The sequence below is a fragment of the Neopsephotus bourkii genome, unplaced genomic scaffold (assembly GCF_033783945.1).
Source record: "Neopsephotus bourkii isolate Nb327-2 ecotype Australia unplaced genomic scaffold, CSIRO-AGI_Nbou_v1 NB_196, whole genome shotgun sequence".
NCBI lineage: Eukaryota > Metazoa > Chordata > Aves > Psittaciformes > Psittacidae > Neopsephotus > Neopsephotus bourkii.
This window is the reverse complement of record NW_026900709.1, coordinates 15,469,197-15,497,149: the sequence shown is the minus strand read 5'-3', so window position 1 is coordinate 15,497,149 and position 27,953 is coordinate 15,469,197. Positions and strand designations below refer to the sequence as shown.

At 38.5% G+C, this 27,953-nt stretch overlaps 1 protein-coding gene across 6 annotated transcripts in view; it reads right to left on the bottom strand.

Annotated features, from left to right (window-relative positions):
* Positions 1-14,879, bottom strand: part of FIGN (fidgetin, microtubule severing factor) — a 102,914-nt gene extending 88,035 nt beyond the window's left edge. For 3 of the 6 annotated variants that reach the window (XR_009723992.1, XR_009723989.1, XM_061343919.1), the window contains exons 1-2: positions 14,528-14,879; positions 13,559-13,728 (exon numbers count right to left, since the gene is read on the bottom strand). Coding sequence is in view for 1 of the 6 variants with exons in the window: in XM_061343919.1 (XP_061199903.1) it covers positions 13,559-13,583 (25 nt within the window). In the remaining 5 variants the exon portion in view is untranslated. Of the gene's footprint in view, positions 1-4,078; positions 4,303-9,275; positions 10,627-13,558; positions 13,729-14,527 lie in introns of those variants that run through there. The other 3 variants (XM_061343930.1, XR_009723991.1, XM_061343940.1) reach the window with 3 other exon arrangements.
* Between the last annotated feature and the right edge of the window lie 13,074 nt (positions 14,880-27,953).

The following is a 27,953-nucleotide window of genomic DNA, read 5'->3' as shown; positions in this document are numbered from 1 at the left end:
TTTCCAACGATGATATACTGGAGTAGAGAACCATAGTCAAATATTTGAACTGAAGAACAAGTATGACTTCACATAAATATCAACATTAATAACAACAGTCCATAGGAGAACAAAAAACATGGCATTTCGTGAGAGAAAAGGGTTGAGCAATTCAACCTAGTTGACTACAGTAGGGTTAACAGGGTTTTAGCCCACCTGAATTATTTATTATCTAGATTTTAGTACATAATAAATTTTAGTGCCTAATTTTGCAACTCTCAAATACTAAGTGAAGAATACAGAAGCCAGGGCACAGTATTTGAGACTGTATTCTTGAGACTGCTTCTGTATTCTTTACTACAGTAAAGAGCTGTGTATACATAAAGAAAGATTTCTACCAGGTGAAGAAATAACTGTGAGAGACATATAGCATACTGGATTTGAGTCTTTACTTCCATGAAGATCACCATTAAGGAAAAAAAAGCAAACAGCGTAACAAATACAATGGCCTTCCCTCAGACTAAAGGAAAAGGAAAGCAAACCACTTACTGTAACAAACCTCCAGGAATAATAAGGAATACATATGGAGATTGTATTATGCAACACAAGTGGGATTCTCTCTGTAGGTGTTAAAACTTCCTGCAGCTGGCTGCGCAGGTGAGGGTCTGGCAGAGGAGGCTGCTGTCGTGCCCTCTAGAGGCTGGATGTCTGGCCAAAGAGCTTTTCAGCAGCTACTGAAGTACAGAGTAAGCTAGCAGAACTAGATCTGTAAGCAGTGCTTACACTTTTTTTTTTTTTTTTTTAAGCTTATTTTATGTACTCCAAGACACTGTAAGTATTAATACAGAAAAGCAAACCTCTAAAGGATACCTGTCAAGTATAAATACATGCATAAACACAAGATATAATTGAAAAAGGCTTTGCTTAATGAGCTCATGGGTGCTTTGGCATAGTGCATAAAATGCAGATTTGCAATTTTAAGATGATATATCAATTCCCACAGTTGGGCTTTGGAATCAAAATGAAAAATAAATTCAGTTCAGCATCAGTTCACATTCAGGTTACTCTAACATAGAGCCACACCCTACAAATAACAATGACAAATTTTCTTACCACCCACCTGTGTGCTCATAACGTGTGGATCTTTTTAAAGGCAAAAACATCTCAGGGTAAAACCAGGGTCAAATTTTGCATTGGATGGAAGTAAAAAGCTCTAATATAGCTAGTCAATCATATACTAGTTGAAATACAGCCCACAGAGCACTTAGTAGCTCAGCCCAAAAAGCGTATCACCAAGTGGAATTTGGCACATGAATGCAAATGGATGGATTTTTTTTTTCTTAACTAGTACATGATTTTTATCCTTATTATCTTACTACTGACAGCAAGTAAGTTTTATTACAACTAACCAGGAAACAAACTTGCTTGTCTGAAACCCAGCATTGAACTACCCATGACACTTCAGAAACTGCACACTAGTAAATTATATTACCACATAAAAAATTCACCCTGAAAGTACTTATCCAGTAAGAAACATGGATATACAAGGTTTCACTTCTTTCAGTGCCTTTTTACCACATAATGAAGATATTAATAGCTATCCAGTCACAGCCTTTTGCTTAAAATAAATACAAAATACCCCAATTTGATACTGCCTGGTATATACAGTAGAAGGAAACACCACAAGGAAAACAGTTATTTTCACCTGCAGAAGGATAGTTCAAAGATAAATTAATATCATTAATGAAAACCTCGTTATTGCAACTACACAATACTTTTGTGCCTATTCATACTTAATTTTCTTGTCGAAATCACATTATACAGCATATAATCGGTTCTGACTGGGGGTAAGGGGAGAACCAGTCGTTAAGTATAACTAAAATGACCAGTTTTCCAGTGCAGTTGTCTTCTAATTAAATTTAAGTGTGGAGCTCAACCATTGAGATATGCTATAATGATTTGCTTGGAAGTACTTTTCCCTGTTGTTTTTTCCTCTCTGTTTACCAGAATACCTTACAACTTTCAAAACCAGAACAGGGAGAAGAAGAAAAAAATCAAAAAACAAAACCACACACACAAAAATTCCCCACCAAACCAAACATGCTTCTGGCAGATGCCATGCCAAGGCATGTATTACTCACCATCCTTCCACCCACATTTGGGAATGCAGCTCATCTATTTTTTAATTCTTCCCACTAACTGAAAGCTCAGAACTGCACCCCAATTGCTATTCCAAAAAGATAAGATTCTTAATGACAAAGTAGACTGTCATTTTATTAGCAGCAAAATAAATGCAGTTGTAGTACTCAAAGTTCCATCAAGCTACAGTGATTCCCCTGTTTAATGGTAGCTGTAAAGGATTACACCCAAACCCAGTTCTGCTCCAGAAGAGCTTCGAGATGACTATCCAACAATGCCAGTACTTTACCCACAAGCAAATATCCAGAGAGTCTGGCACCCCTGGAGCATACTAAGTGATTACAAGTTTTTCCTCAGTTTATGGTTAGTATTTTCTATAAGATCGGTCTTAGAGAAGCGACAACTTTTTATATCGAAGTCTCTTATCTTTACAATGAAAGACTGCAGGTCACCTGGTAGAGGACACAACAGATATTAAAGTGATTATAGCCTTGATCTTAGTCAGAAGATAGAATTACATGTGTCTTGGTAGAGATGTCAGTAAGACCATGCAGAATGGCACTTTCCTGTGTTTCAGAAGTGAGGTATTTCTATGTTTACTATATTTCAAATACAAAAGAGTTTCACAGTGGCAGGGTAAGACACAGTCTGGGAACCAGAGCCAGGGGGAAGTGAAGAGAGGGGCTGGGGATCTTGGGTAGGTAGAGAGAGGGGGCATGGAACACCTTTGAAAAGCCAGTAGAAGAGCTTCTATTTCTCTGCAATGGATTTCTATCAGCCAAGCTTAAATAATGCTATTGCAAATTAAGGCCCAGGGGAATTTGGACTGTACAAGCAAGCTTTTGTTCACCAAACCCCAAAAGGTATGTGGGAGATTTGGGGGTTTGTTTTCATTTAAATGGCATATGTATTTCTAAACCATAAGTTAAACTATTTTGCTCTGTCTATTGTACAGCCTTGTTGATCCAGTACCTGTTAGGAAAAATATTTTTTTAGCTACTTTAGTGACACTCTTTAAATTAACAATTATCACTGTAGTTAGCAGTCTCATTTACTTCCCTTCAGAACTTTTGAACAGGGAAGAAAGCAACAAATCTTATGTACAAACAAATGTGTAACAAATCTTCACTGGGGTTAGAAAAAAATAAAGAGATGGAGGAGTGGAGGGAAGAAACAGAAAGAAAGAACAGGGGTAGCAGTCATTTAAAGGAATGCAAGCTTTCCACTGTAAACACAGAAGCCAATTTGCAAGTTGCAGTTTTAAAACATACTCTGCTATCAGAAAGCAAAACAGAAATCTGTACTAGAAAAAAAATAAATCTTGTGAAGACTTTAAAGCAGGTGGAAAAAACACAGGCACATACAGACGCCTCTACTCCCCCTTCCCCGCACACATGCACAGATACAAAATTGGGTTAGTCCTCTGTAAATAGGATTAGCTCCTGTAAATATATCTCAGGATTTTAGGTGTACTTTTTCACACTGTAAAATTTCTATACAAAACCAGTTTAATCTAACTCCCTCTGATTATTATTAGAAACTCATTATTTGAGGACATCTATCTTTACAGCAACTATGCAGCATTGAGGAGCACAATGCCCATAATTGTTTAAAAAAGCCATGGGGGGGGGGGGGAGGGGGAAGGAAAAATAGGATCAGGAAGAGGGAGAAGGTAACTAAGGGAGATTTTGCATTAGAACAGCATCATTTACTCTGCATTTTGCTCCTTGGAATATTTACACAGTAACAAACTGAGTTTCAAGTTTCTTTCATCCAAAATCACAATTAGTCATTTGTTATACCTTTACATAACACATGTAGTTTTTGTCCTGATGAATTTAAGATGTGCTCTTACAACCACCAGGAAAAATCAAAAGCCCTATGTACTCTATCATGGAGCATTAATTCCTCAAGAGGGAGATTGTAGCATTTAAGAAGTACAAATAAAGCTAATGCCTACTATTTTCTGAGGAAATTCCTTATAAGACACATCACCTGGCTTCTAAGATTTAATGCACACCTGCATACCCAAAGTCCATACAAACTGGAGGGACTGAGCGCATCTGATAACTGAGCACCCAAAAGTGGAAGCCTGAATTGCACTTGCAGAGATGCAATACTATTTGTGATGTTATCTCAGCCACTCAGAGCCTTCAAGCTTAAACTGCAGCTGTTGTAGCAGCTCTGAAACAGAAAGGAACAGTAGCTTTAGCCAAAAACGACTTGCCTGTCATGAATGAAAGCAATGACTTCTACTATCTCTAAACAGCTGACATCTTAGGGGGGTGGTGGAAGTAGTGTGCTTGCTAATTACTCAATAACAAAGCATCTTTCCTTAATGAGTCGTGGAAATTATTACTCCAAATGAATACTAGTGTCAGTTTGCTTGTTATTCTGTACCATATGTATAATTTGCTCAGTGATGGAAGAAATATCACATTATAACTGTTTGAATATTTCTAACTACTGAAAACTTTAAAAATGCCATTCATTAAGGCCCTTGTTATTCAGTTTCTGTAAGCACATCATAAAACATATTTTAACTATAGATAACCTTAAAAAAAAACAATTTTAAAAAGCTACGCTTGAAATAAAGACTTCTTAACTGCATTTCAACAAAGATATTCTCTGCATATTAAGGTGTGCCTCTGATATGACCATGACAGTGACGGATGCTAGGGGCCAAATAATGAGAAGTGCTTCATACCCCTCATTACATAGGATTTACCGGCTTTCAGCTTCAGATCTCTACCAATGCTAACATTAATCTGAATAATAAATTAAATTTCTCTATAGGAGTACGATGGTAACAGCTAAATTGATGTTACCACTAAAGTTTTTGAACTGAAAGTGGAAAAATATACCAGTGTTGTAGCATAAAGGATGCCTACACAGGTGTATGAAATGAAATGAATGAAAGTCAAACAAAAAAAAATAAAATCAGTAATTAAAAAGCTTAACTGCTGCATGAACAGTTGTAAAATATATTTGGTTCAGCTTTTATCGACAGCAAAGTGTAAGAAAGAATTATTAGAAATTCTATAAAGACATGAAAAACTATTGTCATAGATAAGTAGTTAATACAAAGCTGCATATCTAACACAAGTAAACACAAAACCACTTGATTTTGTAAATGAAATGTTCAGCTGAAGAATTGGCAAATTTACAGTCTCCTTCCATATGAAAAAATCTGAACTCTGCTAGTTTAAATCTAGCAACTTTCTGACGGAATGGGGATATCCAGTTCACAAATTATCACAAGTCACTTAAAGTTTATATTTTTCATAAATAAAAAAAAACAACTCAAAGCCTCAAAACCTATTTAAAATTTGAATTTCTTTAATCACATAGTTGATTTATCAATTAAGTTCAAAGATCTTCATCAAACTCCATATGCATTTTATACAGTGCAAGAAAGGATTTATAAAGTCATATTGTCCAAACTGAATTGTCTAACATCAAAACTGCACTATTTTTTTGAGCTTCAAGAGGAAACAGAACTATATTCATATACCAAGAGTATATTTCTACAGTACTGCATATAGTGATGTGTTCCACAAATGCCAACAACAAGCGACTGAAAATAGGATCAATTCTTTTCCTTCTCAGAAACAATCTTGTAAGCATCTGAGTTCCCAAAGACATAAAAGAATAGTTACTTTTCTGAGATCTTTTGATATCGCTCTTCATGGTGGAGCTATCCATGAGTGATAGGAAATCTGTCTTTTGAAAGTAAATGGTGCACCTTCAGGTGTGCTCAGATACGTCTTTGCTGTTCCTTTCTATGTTTCTCAAGTTTTACTTGAAAAGGATGCTTGATTTTTTTTTAAATTTGGTTTAGGTATCACAATGGGATACCTTATATCAGTCAGTGCTTGAAAACCTTATTCTTCCAGCATAGAACCTAGCTGTTTCTTTCTCTGTGTCAACACAGGAGGCTGAAGTAATCAGACAGGTCTAAAGAAGACAGAGGACTTTAACCTCCACTTTCTCAGAATCCGTGATGAGTAAGTTCATACTTTCAACATGACCACACGGAGCTGCAAGGTATATAAATAGCTACTTTTCATCTAAAAGCACTGCTATATCACAGAATTCTGTATAGCAAGGCTATTGAGTCATAATATTTTGAATGTCAATATTGATACTATTGCCAGGGATTAGTAATTTCTGCATATACCTTTACTATTCCCATCCATCCTCTCCCTCGGCTGTCACTCAGTAATACAAAGTAATTGTGGCTCTTCCTCTCACCATGTCTCCAGAAGAAACATATACACAGTAACATCCGTTGTACTGTCTAGGAATGTCTTTGCAGCATATAGTACTCATAGTTTTATTAAGTGATAATTGAAGCTCATTGTATAAATGCTTTTTTATTAATGATTTGCCTGTATGTCAGAATGGAGGAGACAGAAGGGGAAAAACCTCTCAGAGGAAAATAGAGATGTTATTTCCAACATATTAAAAAGCAAACAGCAGTTGTTCTAAAACAGACAGAAAAAAAAATAATAAATAACCCCCCCCCCCCAAAAAAAAAACCACACCAAAACCAACAAACAAACCTTGAATGAGAGCATGAAGATACATTCCTGCTTGCAAACCCCTATAACCCACCAGGTCCAGCCCCTTCTCCCATCCCCTCTCAATATTCATTTTCAAATTCCATTCAGATTAGCAGGAGTTATGCAAACATGCATTGCGTCCCTCAAGTATTTTATCACATTGAAGACAAGAAACAAAAAGCTTAATTATGACCCATACCAGAGAGTCATTCATTCAGACCCTGCTTAATTAGATGTGAGACAGCTATCTTAGATCATGAAGTTTGACTACAGTATGCTCTTACTGCAAGAGTATTAATGCAAATAAGATACAGATTACTGAAACCAATTTATCATCACCAATCTATAACCAGCTTGACACATGCACACATTCAAAAATATCACACAAATAGTGCCATACATCTTCATGCACTAAGCAAGTAATATACAGAAAATTAACCATATGCTTTAACAAAGAGTACACGACACATTAAAAGTAGAATATGAAAGGGTTAAAAGAAATAACAAAAAGTCCAAGCACTACATGATGTCAAGGAACCTGGAGCAAAAATGGACTTGCATCATTGAAGTTTGCTATTGCATCAAAATGATTTCAGCATTTTTGTCCACATCACTCTCAGGATATTTGAAATTTAACTAACAATATATTAGCAGTAGCTGCACTCTACTTTTAAAAGAACTGAGAAAATAGTTTCTCTGTAGCAGTTAAATAATATGACTGGTAATTGCTACTTCAGTGTTTCATGGCACATCAGACTACATACTTAATAGGCTATTATAAAAATAATAAAAAAAATCATGCAGTGACATGACAGTCATCTGTAGTTGTATTACTTTTAATTATAGCTGAGATACATGAAACTTTCTTCATATAGAGAAAAGCTGTTTAAAGAACAAAGTTTTACTCCATTATTTAAATATAATAACATGACTGTTCTTTCTACTGTACAAATACAATAGCCATTGTAATAAGAAGTGTTGCTTATATGATTAAACAGATAGTTCAGTATTATGATATGTTTGACAGGTACCATTAATAGCACTATAGGAACAGACATACAATATTGTTACCACCATACTGTGTGTGCCGATATCTCATGGCAATACAACTCAGCAAATCGGAAGCACAGACTCTGCGTTTTCATCGCTGCAGACAATCGCGTATGCTCTTAATGAGGGTGTTTTCTGCAGATTATACTTTCTAGTATTTTTCCCATTCTCAAACTGACTTGTGAAAGCCCAGTCTCTCACCTCAGTTTCTCAAGACTTTGGTAACCAAGACTGACCAACTATTTCCCTTTCTGTTTTACCCTCACTTGTCACACAGCAAGACCAACATCAACAGGTATTCAGAAGCAATAGCAGTGAAGTCCACTTGTATTTAGTATGTATTGCAAATACAAGTTATCTTCTAAGAAATTTAATACATATACATGCATTTTCTTTAACATACTGATCAGGGGGGTGGCAGGTATGATTATTAAAGGACTGAGAGCCTTAGATTTCCTTTGACCTCCATTACAGTCTAGGACTCTGTGCTACTTGAAGGATAAGACTGTATTTGTCGAACCCATGGTAACATATTGCAAGTGGATTTTCTCGGTTCTTCTGTATTAGCTATCATCCTATAAAGGAATAGTTTCACTAAGGGAAATGCATATGTTGTTTTGAGATTCAGGTACATATTTTTTTCTGTTTTCTCCCCATTGCCTCCCCCCCCCCTTTTTTTAAGAAAAAACAAAATTTGAATGATCTTCAGGAATTTTCTTTATGCTCACATTTCTCACACACTCTATAAAAATATCATTGACACAGGGTGAAAAGGTTGCATGCCTCACAGAAATGGAGCCAAGTACTCCAGTAAGGTTTTTCACCTGGAAAATAATCACTGTAAACTAATTCTGTGTATTGAAATCTTATTGTTATTATAGCAACAATCAAAAAAAAAAAAAAACAAAAAACACACACACACAAAAAAAACACAACAACCAAACATTAAAAAACCCTCAGGCCTTTCCCAGGCAAGAGTTCCCTGAAGTGATCTTTCCTGTAAGGAAGATAAGTTTTCACTTAGAGGATAGCATCTCTAGCAGCAAGAGTTTAATACTCAGCAACAATATCAGGGATACGCAATCCTGAATTTACAGCTCTTCAAATTACTTTTATAGCTATACCATTCATTTTGTATCAGGTGCTTATCTAATATTCCATATATTTTGGTAGCCATAATACCTGATTTAAAATAGCTTCCAATAAGCCAAAGAATGGTACTAAAAAAAACCACACACACACACAAAAAAAAACCCTACAAAACAAACAAGCAAACAAAATGCCACAGTGGACCAGATTCTGGGAGCTATAAGTTACTATAGCTCTTTAAAGCTTAACTGTTTTATACCAGCTAAGGATTGGGCCCAACATGCACAATTCCACTTCAAAGTTGATTTTTTTCCACCTGCATAATGCTTTGCCTCTCATTTGCTCTGTTAAGAACACATGAGAATTTCTAATTAGTTTATCCCAAATTCTTTTAGGAGTTACTTTTATCCCTTTTCTTATCAATGACTCAGGAGGAAAAAAGTGCTGATTGACCAATTAATCAAGTTTTATTGACATACAATTTTCCTCAATACTTCAGAAATGTCTGCAGAAGAATTTCTTCCAATCACGAGATCAATGAATCAATGTAAAACCCCAGTAATTAAATTTATCAACTTGGTATCAATACATCTGGCACTTTATGAAAGTATTACGTGAAGTTTGTTCTCTTAAGGGATATATTGATTGAGGGCAAAGAGCCAAATATTTCTATTATTAGATCTGGGAATGGTAGATCAAAACTCAGTCTGCTATAAACAACACACAAATGCTTCATATACACAGATCTCATGCTGATTCTGTAGCATTAAACCCACTCCTAACCAAGCAGATAAGCTTATTAATTGATGATTAAGACTACAGGAAGATCAGTCATTACATTCAATGCTTCTTGTATGCGTTCATTGAACTAATGTATTGACAGGAACTATACAGTCATTTTCCTCTAGGAAATACATTTTAAAAAGGATGAGAACCACTAAACAAAAGCAGATTACAAACCTTCTTCTTGAAATATAGACATAATTAATTACTTAAATTTTGAAACTAAAGCTTTGCCCTCTGAAAGAGATTATCAAATCTTTCTCCATCATATACTGTAGTTATTAATTGAAAGGTGAACAATAAAGCCTACAGATGACACAGCTGATAAGAGCCATATTAAAAACCAAAACAAGGAAATAAAAACACCATCCAAGTGTTTCACAGTTTAATTTTTAAAGAACTAGTACACAAGCTATTCTGGAATATATTTTTAGTTACTTTCCCTTACTACGTATGCTTAAACAAGTAAGGCACAAAAGTTCATGAAGTACAATTTCATCAGTTATAAGCAAAAGAGTAATATATCAGGGGGGAAAAAAACCAAACAACAAACCCAACCCCTAAGAATTTTTGGTTCTGCTTAAATAAAAACGTCTTGAAGACCAGCTAAATGCATAAGATTGTCATTTTTTCCCCATGAGCTGTATGATGAAGATACCAATAACAATACAATCTTCATATCTTTAAAATATTGCTAGAATAAGAGAGGCGGACATCCCTGTGCTTTCACACATGTTGTAATAAATAAAAACAATCTGATCATGCACTGAAGGTATCTTATTATGAAGCGGGAGGAAAAAAAAAAAAAAAGACAAAAACCCCAAACCCACCAATTCGTGTAGGAGTCACATCCTGTTACAAACATCAAACAACAATGAGTCTTTATGACCATGCTATGATTCCTTCATTTCAAACATGAAGTATAACACTCACCAAAACTCCCACCACGCTGCTGTTGCTGCCTATTTGCAAATGGGTCTCTATCAAGTATCCATAAGCAGTATTAGTCTCATTTATGACACTGAAGAAAAGAAGTCAAAGCATTCTGCTTTAAGGAAGATTTCATTCATACCTCAGCCAAAAAGAAGAGAAAACAAAAGAAAACCCAACGACAAACAAACACCAAAGCCCTCTTTCATCAAAAGGATTCCTTGATAATCCAAACACAAACTTCATGCAAAATTACAAACTTTTTAGTAAAGTTGCTAAACATTTCAAAGGGTTGAAAATAAGTAGAGGTAAAAGATCAGTTTAGGTTTTGTTTTGGTCTTAGTCGGGATTTTTGTTTTGGTTGTCTTTTTTTTTTCTTGAAACCTCAACTTTATACTCAGTTTTAAATGTACTGAGAATGGAAGGGTGTTTCATATGTCAAAAATGAAAACAAAAAGAGGATGAGAAGGGAAAGACACACTTAACAGGACTCTTGACATGTTTTAAGCTGTGCAAACAGCTTTCTTCAAATGTACCTTACTTGCAATAAACATTACTTTGGCAGTAAAAGAAACTTTGCTTCATAGGCAGAAGAGGTGGAAATTAAGATTACAAATACAGAAAAAGAAACAAGACTGAGACAAGAAAAAAAAAAATCCTGAAAATGCCTTCTCAAGCTGAACTCTATAAATATCAACACAAAAATATCGGAAAAGGGTTCCATTTGGAAGCAACAGATGTATTTCTCAGCACGAAAATATCCCCGATGAAATAATACAGAAGCATACAGAGAAGATCTTTAGAAGTATGAAAACAGATACATGTGTGGTAAAGCTAAAGTTTCAACATGAAAATAAAAATTAGGCAGAAGATCCGATACCTCCTTGGTTTACCAGCTCTGTATCACAGATACTTGATGATTTCGTCACGCCCAGAACAGAGTCATTTTTAAGTGCAAATCGGTCCTATTCTCCAGCTTTTTCAATTTTATAAATTTGGGATCAAAAACATCAAAGCAGCTTCCACTTCGGACCTAACTTCTAGAGGATCAATGTGACAAGTCACTGCTTGATAGATGTTTCTCTTGATAAACGACTTGTTCAAAAGAGACATTGTAGCTTTCATTTCCTGACCACAACACACTTTTAATTTGCAACAGCAGAGCTGCTCGAGTGTGACTAGTTCCCACTTTCCAAGCCTTTCAGAATTGTGGCACTGTCAGGCCACATACATGGGCAAAACAAAAACTCAGAAAGAGATGCATTCGCAACAAGAACTGCACCGAAACTTTTCCTCAGACAGGAACCTGACTGCATCTGATTTCTCCTAAGAGTGGGCAACACTGGGCTTCTAAACCCCCCTCCCAACCACCTCCAATCCCTAACATTTTCAGGAAGAAGGGTAAGAGAGAAGAAATCATATTTGGAAATATATACTTAAGTGCCATAGACTATATATAGCTGCCTAATAGTATCGTGTTTATTATACATATATATATTACTGCTACTATAATTATTATTATTATCTGGGAATCGCATTTAACAGTCCAAACCATCCACACCATCCAATTTCAGCTCTCAGCATACTGTCCGATTCCCGATTTAAAATTTATAAATGTAATATCCTCCTCATCACAAGCAGCAGTCCAATCTGCTCTGAATATATATTACAGCTTTAACATCACAGAGGGAAATCTCCCATCTGGCAATCACATTTGCTCCAACAGCTCTAGGAAAGAAAAAAAAAGAAAAAAAAAAAAGGGAAAAAAAAAATGTTCCGCTCTCTCGCTCGCTTTCCTCCTTAAAACATTTCTCAGGGCAAATTACGTGCACCTAAAATAAACAGTTGCCTTATTGATCGCTTCGAAGTCAACAAGTTCTAAATGCAAAATGTAATCAGATCGTTCTCATCATATAGCACCCGGGATATGTTTAGCAATATAGTCACCTACAGCACCAGAATAGGAGTGTACATTGTGCAACTGCTCTCTCAATTTCTTTCTTGCATTCAGATATGTTATTACAAGATCATCAGCCACACACGCCAGACCTCCCCCTTATCCCAAACACACACAAACACACACACACAAACATGGTCCCTCTCTCTCCTAGGGTTGCTCTCCATCCTTATTTGTTGCTACCACATGCAATTAAAAGTGAACATACCCCCTTTTTGGTTGCACAAAACAGACTAATGGTCACTTCTGTTACTTGTTCCTTGGCCTTAATTGCATACCTAGAGGTGCATCTACTGCACCACAAGGAGATCTACTGAAATTCCCCATGCTCCATTTTATCTGACTTTTTTTGGAGGAGGGGGTTGGCGTGGGGGGCTGGAGAGTGACCGTTAAAATGAAGCCACTTTCAGCACCTGATTATTTCTTTCTGTTACACATTGAGAACAGAGCAGTGGGAACCAGACACTTGTAAACTGAGCATAGAACTCTACTTATTAAACAGTAGTAAACATTCGGCCACAACAGCAATTTTGTTTGTTTACATGCAAAACATTCCCTCACCCCACATCAGTTAAAACCTCTAGCAGATGATTACGCTGAAAGTACGAGAGGGAAAAGCAGCTGGAGTTGAAACAAATACTTAAAAATTATTAGTTTGCAAAAGGAAAAGATGCATTTTAGGCATGTATGTACGAGTACGTTGATATGTAGATGTGTATATTCATTGCTATGCATTTTCGCTTTCTCCAGTCACCGTGTTTTACTAATTTACATACCATTGGAGTTCAGTGGTCTATATAGTGCACTGCTAGTAACATGCAACTTTAGGATTCACAACTGAGATCAATACAATGGACATAACTAATGCTACAATTGAAGCAGAAATGATAAACAAATGATAGCAAGAGAAAAAAATGCTTATATATAGACAAGTGAAAATATACTATTAAACATTAGATATTTATTACAAAATATTTGCATGCAGAGTCCTCGGTGCATTATCATGCTATTTAAATTTGTCTTTGCTATTTAGATGCAAAGGAAGTAGATCCCAAAACGGACATACCATAAACACTGGTGCTACTGATCATTTCTTGCTGGCAGCACAAAAAGCTGAATTGGATTTTTCACAAGCAGGAATTCCAAAGGTTGCTTTTCATTAAAGCCACTTTTCCTCTCAGCTATCAAATGTCACTGCCTTGAAACGTGGGCCCTTTCGTCAGGTATTCATTTAACCTACATGCATATAATTAAGTGGGAAAGCAACATCAACAAAAAGGGGATCTCAGATCACAAGAGAAGAAAGAAAGGGGGGGAAAAAAAAAAAAAAAGCACATGACCAGGAATGCAAGTCCATGTCAATTTCACTCACTCCCATTGAAACTAACAAGAGCTCCAGGGAGGATAGTAATAGGATCAGTGGATTGTATATACCATTAAATTATACATCTTTCTCTCCCTCCCGAGCCAACAATACGCCCACCACGCTGTACCCCCTCCAAGATGATGGGCTTACATTTTACTGCAACAGCTTTTCTGACATATTCGTGCCCCCCCCCCCCGCCAAGGCACAGCAATTTAAACCTAACTTTTGTTTTGCGAGATTCTTATTTGCACTTATTTGCTCAGAAGTTAGTTTCCTCAAAGTCCAGCCCCGCGTTACCTGCAGTTTATTATTTTCAATGCAACTTAAAAATAAATCCAATTAGAAGGAGGAGGAGGAGGTGGGGAGGGAGCTGGCAATCGCGAACTCTTAATCTGCCTACTATTGTTGGCAATGATCAAGGAGGAAAAACCATGCACTGCGATTGTATATCTGTACTTTCCAGACTACGATTAGGAAAGCAGATCGGAGTGTTTAGTATCAGAAAACGACCGCGAATTAGGCAAAATATTTAGGACACGAGCAGGCGATTAAAAAAAAAAATAATTACGCGGCTGCCTCCGAGAGGTTTAAGATTTAATAAAATTTAAAACGATGGTGGGAAGACTGGGGGGGGGGGGGGGGGGGAAAAAAAGGAAAAGATCCTCTTACCTGGAGATTTGGTACAAGAACCCGATAGGTTAGAGTAGCATCGATCCGATGTGTTTGCTGATGAATGGGGACTCGGGTTAAGTGAAGGTGCCTATGATTTGAAATCATTCCAAGTTTTTGAAGGGAAGACTGACTGCAGCCTCTGCCATGTTGGAATTTCAAACCCAAAACAGCTGCTTTGCAAGGAGCCAGCATGCCAGCAGCTGGACGCCTGCGCAGAGCGCCGCCGAGCCAAATTCAAATCACTTTCACGCGAAGAGCCAAAGATCAGTTTTCAAAGGGGGAGCGGCGCGGGGGGCGGGGGCGCTCCGCGGCCCTGCGCGCCGGGGCCGCAGCTTCCCGCGGGGTGCGGCGGGGTGCCCGCGCTGCGGTCGCGCTCCGGCTCCCCGCGGCGTCGGGACGGGGACAGCGGGCAGCGCACTGCCTCCGCGGCGGCGCTCCGCGGCGGGGCTCCCCTCGGGCGCGGCGGCGCTCCGCGGAGCGGAGAGGCGGGGGAGGGCCGGGGCCTAGCGGCGGCCCGAGGCCACGGGGCAGGCGGGCAGGGAGCCGGCGGCGGAGGTCTCCCGGCTGCGGTCGTCTCTGCTCCGCCGCGGCCACCCCGCGCCTTTCTGCCTGGGGCAGCGGGCTGCCCCGGCTCGGCCAGCGGCGGCCTGCGCGGCTGCCCTTGCCGACCGGCTTCTGCGCCGCGACCTCGAGTGGCCGTTGTCGGGGCTCACTGGCCGCCACCGCCTCCCGCCTGAGGAAAATGGCCGGGTGGAAGTGCCCCGCGCGCCGGCTAACTTGTCCCGGCCCGGGCGGCGGCCGCCGCCGCGCAAACGTGCCCCGTCCCCGCGGTGCTCCCGGGGAGTCCCAGCCGCTGCCCGCCGGAGCCCGGCCGCTAGTAGCCGCGGCGAGGCATTCCCGGTAGCCGGCAATGGCTGAGGGGCCCCGGCAGCCACACCTCCCTCTGCCCGCACTTCCCCAGCCCCTGCTCGGCGGGGGATGGCAGGGAGCCAACTACCCCGGCCCACAGCTGCCGGGGACTCCCCTTGCATAAGAGGGATTCCCCGGGGGGCTGTTAGACGGGCTTTACAGGCTCTTTATGCCGGCAGGGAAGGCATGAAGTGGCCACACAGCACAAACTGGGCCCTCCTTATACACCGGTTACGCTGCCTCTCGCAAACGGGTCTTTCTCCGGCGTGGCCGACCCGCCGTGCCCGGTGCTGCCGGGCACCTTGTGCACTCCACGCCATTCCTGCGCCCACCCCCTTGTTACTGCAGCTGCGGAAGGGCAGCGAGGACTTTCCACCGGGCAGATCTGCGTTCCTGGTTTTACACCTGATGGGACTATCAGAGCATTTTTACCTTCTTTAACGGGGAAGAAGCCACGCTGTCCGGATGCTGTTCCTGGGCTCTGGCTTAGGGTCCTTCTGGAACGGTTTTACTTCCTCTCTTCCTGGTCCTGCTGAGGAGTTAAGGATGGCTTGGGAGGGTTGTTTATGCGTCCTGGATGTAGACGAGATGGATTACATTTTCTTAGTAAAAAAAAAGAAAGATGCAGTGTGAGTATGGGCTCTGGAGAAGGCAGAGGAGACCAGTCCCAGGAGATTAGCATCTGGAGGAGTGGGAATAGGCTGTTTTCCTGGCTGTTTTCCTTTTCAGTAGCATAGTAGGCCTAAATAAAGCTCAGAAGTAGTTGCCAGCAGAAGCTGCTGTAAACTGTCAGCCAGTCCCTATCCTGTCGGATAACAGAAAAAAAAGAGGACCAGCAGGCCTGTGTGGTTGATGTGGCCCATGAAGTGATTCAGTTAGCCCAAAATTATTTTCACCAGCTGAAAAATGTTTTGGAAGGCCGGAGCCCCCCGAGGTGACAAAGCTGTGCCTAGAGAATGCAAATAAAAGGACAGAGCAAAACAGCTAGACAAACTTACTCTTTCAACAGCTAGGGGTAATGCTAGCACTGCTACACAAGGCGGAGAGCACTGCTAGTGGAATAGCAAGGAGCTGGTTCTAGAGCAGATACAGCTTTTATACTATCAAATCTGTTTTTGCTTGTCGTCATGTCCCAACTAAAACAATTCATACACATGAAAACACAGTTTAGCTGAATGTTGGGATACAGACAGCTATTTTTAGAACTTGCAACATAGCTATAGCAACAGAAGTCTACAGAAATCACTTTTAGACAGCTGCCCAGAGCAGCCAGTGGGTGAGAAACCATACCACAACCTGACTGTGGCCCAAGGTGCAGCATGCTCTTCTCACACATTTTCTCTGCCATTAGCAGTGGGCAGCTATGAGCAATGGGTCCACAGCCTGGATCAGCCCATTACCCATGCAGATAGCCACCTGTTGTCCCTTCTGCAAGAGCTCAGGGATATTGAGTGGTGGCTTTGTCATTAACGCAAGCAGACAATTGCTCCAAATGCAAGTAACACATCAGCAGCCTCTGGTGTTCACTACTTAACTATAACCAAACTATACATATTATACTTAGTCTCCAATGCTTAAATCTGCAACACAGCATATTGCTTCTGTTGGTGTTGCCAGCAATGAGCACTGAAAACAGGAAGTCATGGTCCCAAGGCCATGAGGTAGGTCTAAAAATCATATAATTAAATATAATAATTATTCTTTTTGTTATTTTTTACAACTGGATTCCTTTTCCTACTTTTTCTACAAAATAATGGCATTGTGCACTTTTTTTTTTTTCTGAAGTGAAAGATGATTTTTTTTGCACAATTATAGAACTCCATGCCTTGTAGTGGTAGGAAAACTACGGTGACTATCATAAGGCATTATTAAATGTGCACAAGAGCTTTTGAAATTTTCTGACCAGCAAAGAATATATTTATCAATCTTAGTATTGCATTAACCTCAGTATTTTCATTTTATACATCTATATTTTTCTTCCCTTCAGGCTTTTAATACAACATTAAAATAGTCTGAATTGAAACTCTAGCCATGCAGTATATGTTTGTATGGGTTGACATTCATCTCTGTGCAGAAGGTCAGCATAAGGCTTATGTACTGTATTAAGTCCTTATTTTGAGGTCTGAATCAGGCTGAAGTGAAGGCCTTGTTCAGCTCATCTGTACAGGGATGAATTCCACTCTTTGTTTAAAAAACCATCAAGCAGTCCTGATCCTTTTGAATGCAAAATTCTCACAGACTTTCAAACTGGGAATGTTACTCTGAGCCTATTTCAACATCTAGGTGAAACGTTCACAATGAAATTCAAAACCACATGAAACTTGTCTGGTTTCAGGTTTTGTTACAAACTCTAAACTCAGACCAGGCTCCTTGAAAGGTTCACAGACCTTTTCAGCAAATCTAGATTAATAACATTTAAACCATTTCAATTGTGAAAACAAAACAAAAGAAACAGAATTCCCAGCAAACAAAGAACAAGAACATCTAGCTATGCTACTGCATCAGTTCTCCCAGTGATGCTGATGTGATGCACGCGGATTTTGCAATTACTATTTAGTATATATAGTAAAGGTTTTTAAGAGCTATAATATAAAAAATTGTGTTCTGTGAAACACTCTGTAGTGCCTTTACCTTAATTACATGAATTTCATTTGTAAATGAGAGGAAGTTTTCAAAGTGACAGACAATGTCAGAGTTCTTTTAATGCTGTTTGGCAGCATCTGTGTTCCCCTTGCTTGCTGGCAGCACAGACCTCCAGGGCACGGCCTCCTGCCTGCCTTCATCCCTTTCTGCTGGACAATCCCTTCAGTCTCCCACTCTCATATCTCATGTGGGGCAACCACAGCTACAGTTGCTACTATGATATGGTGCAATAAACAGCCTGCAAGTGCTTTTTCTTGGAGTTGTGGTCACTGGTGAATACATAAACTATTTTCTTCCTTTAGTAGGGGCGCAACCTGTTTAAGAGCTCAGGCAGCTCAAAGGGAGGATATTTATACCACCTGGATCCTCACTGAGATGCTGAGATGGGTCCAGATCCCATGTGCTGGGACATTTCCAGAATGTGTATGGCAGGATAGACATTCACAGGCCTCCCTTATCAGGTGGCAAATACTTCCGCTTCTCTCTCTGACTAGAGAGGTCAGTCTCAGAAACCTCAGTCTCTTTAGTTAAGGCTACACTTACTGCCTTTCAGGACCACCTTTTCTGTGTGTCAGCATGACTACAATGGCTGCTTCAGCCTGTTAGAGCTCAGTTTTCAAGAGGCAATGACACCTTAAATGTGGACCTTTAAGATAATGATAAATAGGAATCAGAAGTAATTTTCTCTTTCTTACATACAGGCAACTAACATTTAGTTGAATTAATGCCCTAACAAGCCCCTTGGCAAACAATGGGACAGTGGTCAAATGCAGAGGGGGAATGCATTCCAGTTACTAATGGTACACGTTGCTTGCAGGTTCTTTGAAGGAGATTTCAAGGGCTGTAATCCCCCTCCCTTCCAGCCATACTGCTGTTCTGCATAGTTTGTCTGAAGCTTCAGACATGGCGAAGTCCTAGGTTGGTGTTTAGGCCAGGATCACATAACATCTTCCTGGGCTCCTTTAGCACACAGCATGATGGCTTGCATACTGGGCAGTGCCTAATACGGCAAAACATCATATTCACCATAGGCCATATTTAACATAATTCCTGACTGTGTCAGAAAGAAAAACTTTTATGTAGAGTGTATCTGTCCCTAGAGGCACTTTTTGCATCTTTGCTGTTCTTACATAAAACCTGGTAACTCTTGCAACTTGTAACCACCTTGGACTAGATTCTGGCGTTTTGAAGAGGTATAATTTCCAATATTTCTGGTCTTCTTTGTTTCTTTGGGGTGGGGACGGGGTTGCCTTGATTTCAGTGAGATTTCTAGCCAAACCCTTTGTTGGTCATTCTCTACAATCTTTAATATCTCAGAACTGTTAGTCTCTGAAGGAATTTCCTTTTCCCATTTTAGTCCTATAGGAGAAATTGATTGCAACATACTAATTTACCAAGTGCCATCTATAACAGAACAATATATAAATGTTTGTCACATACACATCTGACAAGACCTATGCCTTCTGGCATTTTTTGAATTTTGAATGCTTAATATTTTTACTTTGGTAGCAAAGTAAATTTTAATACATTTTCATTTTTAATACAACTTCTCCATTTTTTAAAAAGCGAACTTTAATACAGGAAGTCTCTCTTGGGTAACTGTAGGAAGGAGTTGGATTTTTTTCAGGTTCTTGCTCTCTTTTTTGGGGGGTTTTTGCTCTCTATCTTATTTTGCACTGTAGTGTTCATGAACTGGTAAGAACCACACTAATCCCTGTCATTTGCCTTAACAAAAACATTAATAACTTCTTCTACTCACTTAAACCATCCTCTCCTCATTTGAATTAGAGGAGGATGAGGTGCCCACATGAGGCCAAGTAGGATTCAGAGACATTTGACAGTGACAATGGAATACAAAAACACAGGAATGCCCGTTACAAACACATTATTTTTCTTTTTCCTGTCTCTAACTCATTTTTTCCTTTACAATTACTATCTTTGCCTTGGTGCCAGCATCTTTCTTGTTCCCTTTCTGATTCCCTATCTCAATTGCAATGCTTTCTGTTCGACCCCTTTTCTAGAACCAGTGACATTCATAAGTCCTTGTCCTAAAAATTCGGTACATTTCATGACCTTTGACTTCTGCCTTTCTTCTGTGTCCAAACACATTTTCCTTTGTTTTGGTTTGGTTTGGATTTTTTCCCCTTCCTTGATGGTCTCCCTTTTCTGCATTCTGGTCAAGCTACTTCTTTTTCGATATTGTCCGGTGATTTGCAGGAAGAAGGCTGAGAACATCTGATAGACACCTTTATTCTCTTTGTATTTAGCACCACTGGCAATTGAAAAGAAAAAATCTGAGAGCAAGTGTTGCTCAGATCTGCAAGCCCCAGGAAAGTATACATCCACTGCAGACAGAATCTTTGAAGAAGCTGGTAAATGAAATATGCAAACAGTTTTACAGAGGACTGGATTTCTTCAGACTGAAGAAGACCTTCATAAGCCAGTGAAAGAGGAATATCTCTTCCCAAGCTCTGATCCACTACAACCAAGTAGCCAACAAAATATTTCAAAACTTTACTAACATGAGCAAAACAGATTCTCCCTGAGTGCATTCTGAGAAACAGCTGACCATATTGCTAAAAGTTTTGAAAAAATAGCCCAAGGCAGATATTTGGCATGAAAATTGCTGCCCAGTGGTTTATGTTTGACAAAGTTACAAGCACTGGGAAAAGATTCTTACAATGGAGCCTTGACTCTAAGTATCACACTCTAAAAGTCTACAATTAATGATTACCAACCACAAAAATGTATTTTACTTAATGCTTAATACTTAATTACTTAATTTAGTCGGTGCCTAGAAAGAAAAAGAAACACTTTATTTTGGAGGGGGAGTGGAAGGGTGAAACTTAAACAATAGTATGCTTACAAAACTGCAGGGTTTTTTGAAGTGCTTTTTCCAAGCACTTCATACGGTCTTCTCAGAAACATTTTGTATCTGATCTCCAAATACAAATTTACCCCATGAATGGAATCAACTTTGGAATCAAGGAAAGAAAAACATTTAGCAGAACACTGAAATTGCTCAAAATCACACATACACAGGGAAAAAAAGTTTACCTGATAGATTACATGCTGTAGGATCTGCATGTCCCACAAAATACCCACAGTGCTTTGTCTGTATTGCTTTAAGAGCAGACTTTACCAATTTTTTTTTATAAGTAAAAGTTCCTTTACTCTTAGACAAATATTTTGCTCTAAATTATTCTCCTACACGATATGATTGATCTTCACAGAATAAAATTGTTCTTACAGAAAAATTAAGACAATGTTTATGACTTACTGTTTTAAACATTGTCTTTAGCATTGATGTGAGCGTATCTGGGTAATGAAATAACATTATCAATCTATCTGTGCAGTCATCTCTGAAGCTTTTAATTCTCTAAAGCCATTCAAACAAGTAAAAAGTTTTTGACTGTTCTTGCTAAGGATTCATCTTTAGGAATGTCATGTTTATGAGCGTTAATCAAATATCCAAAATAAAATACCTTTCCAAACTGAAAAAGCATCAGCATATCAGACAAGTATACCTTGTATTTTTGAAGAAGAAAAAAAAAAAAACTATTCAGACTTCAAACATCTCTATTCAAATAATCTGAGCAACACAGCTGTTCTACATATGACACTATTCCCTTACAAGTAATGCCTTGTCTCACTTAGGAGAAGAAGCTAATAAAGTAAATTAATACAGTTGGGTATGGTACTATTGAAAAGCATCCTTCACCCTGCCTGTAATGTAGTAACTAAATCTTGCTAACTTGTACTTTCTTCTAACTTTCTTCTTCCAACTTCCTTAGAAAGCTCAAATTTGCTAAATGCACAGCACTGACTGCAATCAACAAGGCACTTAAGTATGTGCTTAATTTTGTGCACGAGTAACTACATTACAGTAAATGGAACTTGGATGCTCAAAGTTAAGCACACACTTAAGTGCTTTGCTGGATCAGGGCCAGAGCATGACAACTTGCAGGTCATCCTTACTGCACAGTAAGAAACCACAAACCTTAAAAATGCTGTAGAAAACTTCTCCACCCCTCAGATCAACCATACCAGAAACAAGGACAAAAATACGGTAATAAGTAGCTTCTGCATTCTTTCCTTCTGTTACAAGTCACTAGACTGGCAGCAGTACTTACAATATAGCAAATTACCAATACAATAAATTCTCTTAATAAGTATCCATAAAATTACAATTTATTTTAAAGATCATCATTTGCAATTCTATTCTCATAAAGCCATTAGACACATGGGTCTTTTTAATTTTAAAAGATCTGCTAATAGTTCTCACAAAAGACTTTATTCAAGACCTTGACCTTAAATTGATAGAGTTACACAACTTAATCAGAATTAAACATGAGTCAAAGTACCGTACAATATTATCAGGGGGGTCAACTTAGCCCTTCAGCAGTCATGCACAGGATGCTGTTAGTACCACAACACTGGATATCAGGATTCTGATTCTGGGGATCTAATCCTCTAAATTAAATGTTTTTGTTAAATGTTTTCTATTACGTATTTTGCCAAAGAGGAAGGGAATTGTTGATGACATTTCTTCTTTCCATGCAACCAAAAGGACTGAAAAATACCCTTAATCTTTTCAATTCAGTCACAGCGTTTCAATCTAAAATGAAACTTTATACCCACTGTGCTACACACTTCATTATTTAATTTTCTGACTAAATGGACATGGTTCAGCACTTCTCCAAGACCCTTTTCTCTCTTCAATAATCTGAAATTACTGTTGGTTTTTTTAGGATTGTAAGCTACATTTTAGATCTAATTTGCCTGACTGATGGCATTATTCAGATATAGGGAGCTTCTATGTTTTTCCAACACATAAGTTTCTTCACAAAAATTAGCAGGGTGAAACAGCAAGTAAGGACACACTGCCCCAAGTCTGGTTTTCTACCTATCTACAAAGTAGTTTTCACACTTTCCATGACTGCGAATGTCCTTTTTTCTCAGTTTTATTTAATTATTTAATTAAAAAAATAATTAGGAAGAACTGAAAAATTCGTTTCTATACTGACAGTGTGCGTGCTGGGGGAGTCGGGTGTCAAGGAGCCAAAAGAGCATTCCAAGCCAATTCTGATATCATTTACAAGGATGAAAATCTGGAATTAATCCATTGAGTATAACGGATGTGTTCTGGGCTTACATAAATGGGATCGTATATTTGTAAGTGAAATCAGTGTTTTCTTCTCTGACATTCACAGGGCTTAAACCAGAAACATTTCCTGAATAAAAACAAAAACAAAAAAACACAACAAATCATCCAGTTGGGAAGATTGGCATAATTGCATTCAAGTCAGTGGAGCTGTAGTAATTTGCATTAGCTGATGATCCAGGTGAAAGTATATAAAAGTTTTCAGAGCAGGCTTTTTCATTTAAAACTGCATTATGTTAGGTGCACTGTTGATGTTCAGAATTAATGTGCAAGTTGTTAATCTCGCTAGACCTGGATTTAAAATTAGACAATGCAATAATTAGTTTAGCACTATAATTCTGCTACCTAGAGGCTAATAATGTAGGTCATAAAATACCAGTGATCAGCACAACTTTTCATACAAAACAAAGAATCTGTATTGGGAGGGAAAATAGGAGGGAGGAGAAAAATTAAGATATAGGTTGTTATCAGAGACCAAACTGGGTTGTGAGGTACTGTACCACCTCACAAGATACTGTGTTACCTATGTCTACGTATGTTTTCCAGTTCCCAAATGTGCAGATAATTCTACAGGGTATAACAGACCCACAGATGTCTGCAGGCTCTTTTCTGTACTATTTTTATGTTGTCTGTTCATTATTTTTCATATCACTATTATAAAAAAATTAGGAAACTATTTTATGTTATTCTCTTTTTTTGTTGGTTTTTTTTTTTTTTGCTTGAAATATAAGCATTATGCAGAGCAAACAGTTTACAAACACACAGAAGTACAACACTATAGTATATGTATCTTGATTTGTTTTCTTGACAAATGACTACTGGCAACATCAATAATTCAAAGGGAGAAACAATGAAAATATAGAGGAATTGCATTTGTATATTTCTTTCTGTCCTGTCAGTCATTCTTGATAGGTTTTTATATAAACATAAAGAAAAGTAGGAAATCATCAAGTCTGAAAGCTAGTGTTGATAAACACTTCTCGTACTATTTAAATGGTCAGATTGCTTAAATATACACATTTTGAGAGTATCTCATACATGCATCTCTATTAAGAAATCAACATTATATTAGCTTTTATACAATCAGGCAGTGTTTGTGTAAGATACACAGCACAGTGCAGTGAAGATGAGAGTGTATATACAGGTGTGCATACGTCTGAAGTATCTCTATGCCTCTTGTACATATACTATTAGAAAGTGCACATTCGATGTTATAGATGCATATATTCATAAATCATTTAAAGTTGTGCTTTTCATGTGATGTGGGGCACAGATACAAACTTGCTAATGATAATTATAGAACTGATGCTGATTTAGTCATTTCAAGAAAGCCATGGAGGCATAATTAGTGTCTGAATGGCCTCAATATTGCATTATTAGGAGGCTAGGGTGAAACTTGAAATGAGAACATCAAGGCTGATAAAAGAAAAGAAAACATGAAATACATACATAATTCATTCTGAGATATTATAAAGGTTTATAACCAGAAACAATAATTTGCAGAAAGCATCTCATGTACTGGAGCCAACTGCAATAATTTGGTCAACCTGTTTAAGATCAAATAGTATTCTTAGCTATTCTCAGTGGTATCTTTCTAATAAAGTAGCAGCAAACAGACACTGTTTGCTTCCGGTCACTTTTAAAGAATGTTCAGTTTATCAGTGGGGACTTTAATCTCAAGCTTCATAGAGTACAAAAAGAACATTGATCCTACTGTTTTGTCCTCTAGGCCACAAGGCATGCACATTTTTACACTCATTTGTCATAAAACAAAAAATACATTTTGCCCTTTGAAAATACCAAATGCCAGCTTTTAAACAAAATAATTTTCCATCACATTTTTCCTTTTCTTTTAACCTTTCCATCATTCCACCCCCCTTCTTTTTATCCTAGACTAATTTCCTCTCTCTATTAATGCCTTTCTTCCAATTTAAACACTAGTAAGAACTTTGCAGAACTCCTGGTTTTGGACCCTTGCCAAACTAGCTACTGTTTGATTATTTGATACAGGATCACAGAATGGTTTGGGTTGGGAAAGAACCTTAAGATCATATAATTCCAAACCCCCTGCCATGGGCAGGGGTGCCTCACACTAGACCATGTTGCCCAAGGCCCTGTCCAGCCTGGCCTTGAACACTGCCAGGGATAGACCATTCACAACTTCCTTGGGCAACCCATTCCAGTCCCTCACCACCCTCGCAGTAAAGAACTTCTTCCATGTACCCAGTCTAAACTTCCCCTGTTTAAGTTTAAACCCAGCACCCCTTGTCCTATCACTACAGTCCCTAATGAAGAGTCCCTCTCCAGCATCTTTATAGGGCCCCTTCAGATACTGGAAAGCTGCTATGAGATCTCCGTGCAGCCTTCTCCAGGCTGAACAGCCCCAACTTTCTTAGCCTGTCTACATACTGGAGGTGCTCCAGTTCCCTGATCATCATCGTGGCCCTCCTCTGGACATGTTCCAACAGTTCCATGTCCTTCTTATGTTGAGCACACCAGAACTGCACACAATACTCCAAGCGGGGTCTTATGAGAGCAGAGGGGAAGGATCACCAGCTTTGACCTGCTGGTCACACTCCTTTTGATGCAGCCCAGGATACGGTTGGTTTTCTGGGCTGCGAGCACACACTGAAGCCGGCTCATGTTCATTTTCTCAGTGACCAACACCCCCAAGTCCTTCTCCGCAAGGCTGCTCTGAATCTCCTCTCAGCCCAGCCTGTAGCTGTGCCTGGGATTGCCCTGACCCAGGTGTAGAATCTTGCATTTGGCTTGGGTGAACTTCATGAGGTTGGCATTGGCCCACCTCACAAGTGTGTCAAGGTCCCTCTGGATGGCATCCCTTCTCTCCAGCATAGCTACCAAACCATGTAACCTAGTGTCATTGGCAAATTTGCTGAGGGCATCCTCAATCTCACTGTGCACGTAGCTTGAATTAATCAGAATTCTTCACAATCTTCTAATTTTCCTTCTAGATAAATTACAGAATATACAAATAATATTCTTTTACCCAAGTTAGACAAAGGAATGTGTGATATCAGATGGGTTTGACCAGGTCTACAGCTCCAAGAACAAAACCCATCTCTTGCATATAATTTATTTCAAATGTAAATAAATTTAATATGCAGGAATATATTAGAATTTCATAAAATTTTGTGTATGGAAACTAATTTATTTGTGACTTTTCTGTACTTTTATCTTGTATTATTTTATTTTTTTTCCCTTGCTTTGCAAGGATCTAGACTATCAGAAATGGGTTGAGTAGTCTCCATAATCACTGAATCCCTGCAAAGAATGCGGAAGTCTTAACTTCTCCAGCTCTGGAGAGCCAGTTATTGTATACAGTGAGTGGCTCCTGCTCCCAAGCCCTACTCAGCCTTTAGTTTAGGCCAGCATCACTCTTCCTTCCTTCACAAATTATTTTTTTTTTCCTTAAAATAGGTGGGCTGTTTTCCCAGTTTTCTGTGATGAAGCCATGAGCAGCCAATCATGTTTTCTTGACCAAAACTGTAGAAAAGTCTTGAATTTTGCTTTTGCTTGCCAGTATTTGAAAGAACCCTGCTGGTTAAAATTCTCATTAAAGCGTATGCAAGGAAGATATGTATATCCTGTATCTTCTTTCAAAACACAAAATGTCTTAATGAAGAGAAAAGTCAAGGATGCCGTGTTGCTAAATGGTCTGTGGCTTGAATTTTAGTGAGGGTGACACATACTCATATACAAATATATAACACCTTTTCATGTTCCATGGATATCAAGGTTTAAATAATCAAGTCTTTAATTTTCAGCTTAAGTAAAAGAAAAAAAAAGTTTAAGTCCTGTATCAGCTTGCAAAAACTAGCTTTGATGACTTTTTGACAGGGTGACAGATAATATTCACAAACTTGAAACCACTGGGATAGATCCCAAATAAATAGACAAGAATGTTCATTCTTACAGCTCACCTTTTTGTGAATAGCGTAGCTCATTTCATCACAACCTCACTGAGTTTGTTTTGAAAGTCTGAAGTTTATACAGGATAAAAGAAAGATCAGACTGTGGCAGACAGGACTTGATCCTGAAAAGAAGGAAATTCCTTAATTCTCACTGTCTTTAGCACTTATGCACTAGAGAAAATCCAGCTTCTTCCTCTTCCCTAATTTTACTAGTTACTTTTAACTTTACAGGAAGCACAATTACCTGCAGAAGCAAGTGCAAGGAAGGGCTAAGTATGGGGTGATATCTAAAAATCATCTATCTAAATAACTAACTGGTAGTTAAGGCACTCACATTCATTTTAATAACAGATATGATAATTTATAACACATTTATGTTTATGATTTATAAATATATGCTATAATCTTAGCAAAATTGATAGTGACTTTTGCAGTCTGAAAGAGTGAATATAGCATGCTTTGTAAGATACCTGGTGGATTGTATTTTAAAATAAATTCAGAGAAATAAAAGCCAAACCCTAAAATGGTAGGTGAGAGTGAGATTTCTTATAATCTTAGGCTTGATGGTATTTTTGAACTGTGAAAGTATTTTACTGTTTCATCATCCATCATATTTCCAGTAAAAACTAACTTACGAAAGCTCCAATACAAGAATGAGGTTCTCTGATCCAACCCAGCCAGATGTGCTTCCCCCAGAGGTAAGCCTCTCAGCCAATATGTAAGATTGGCCAGAAATTAACAAATTTTCCCTTATTACAATTTTAGATTTGTTACA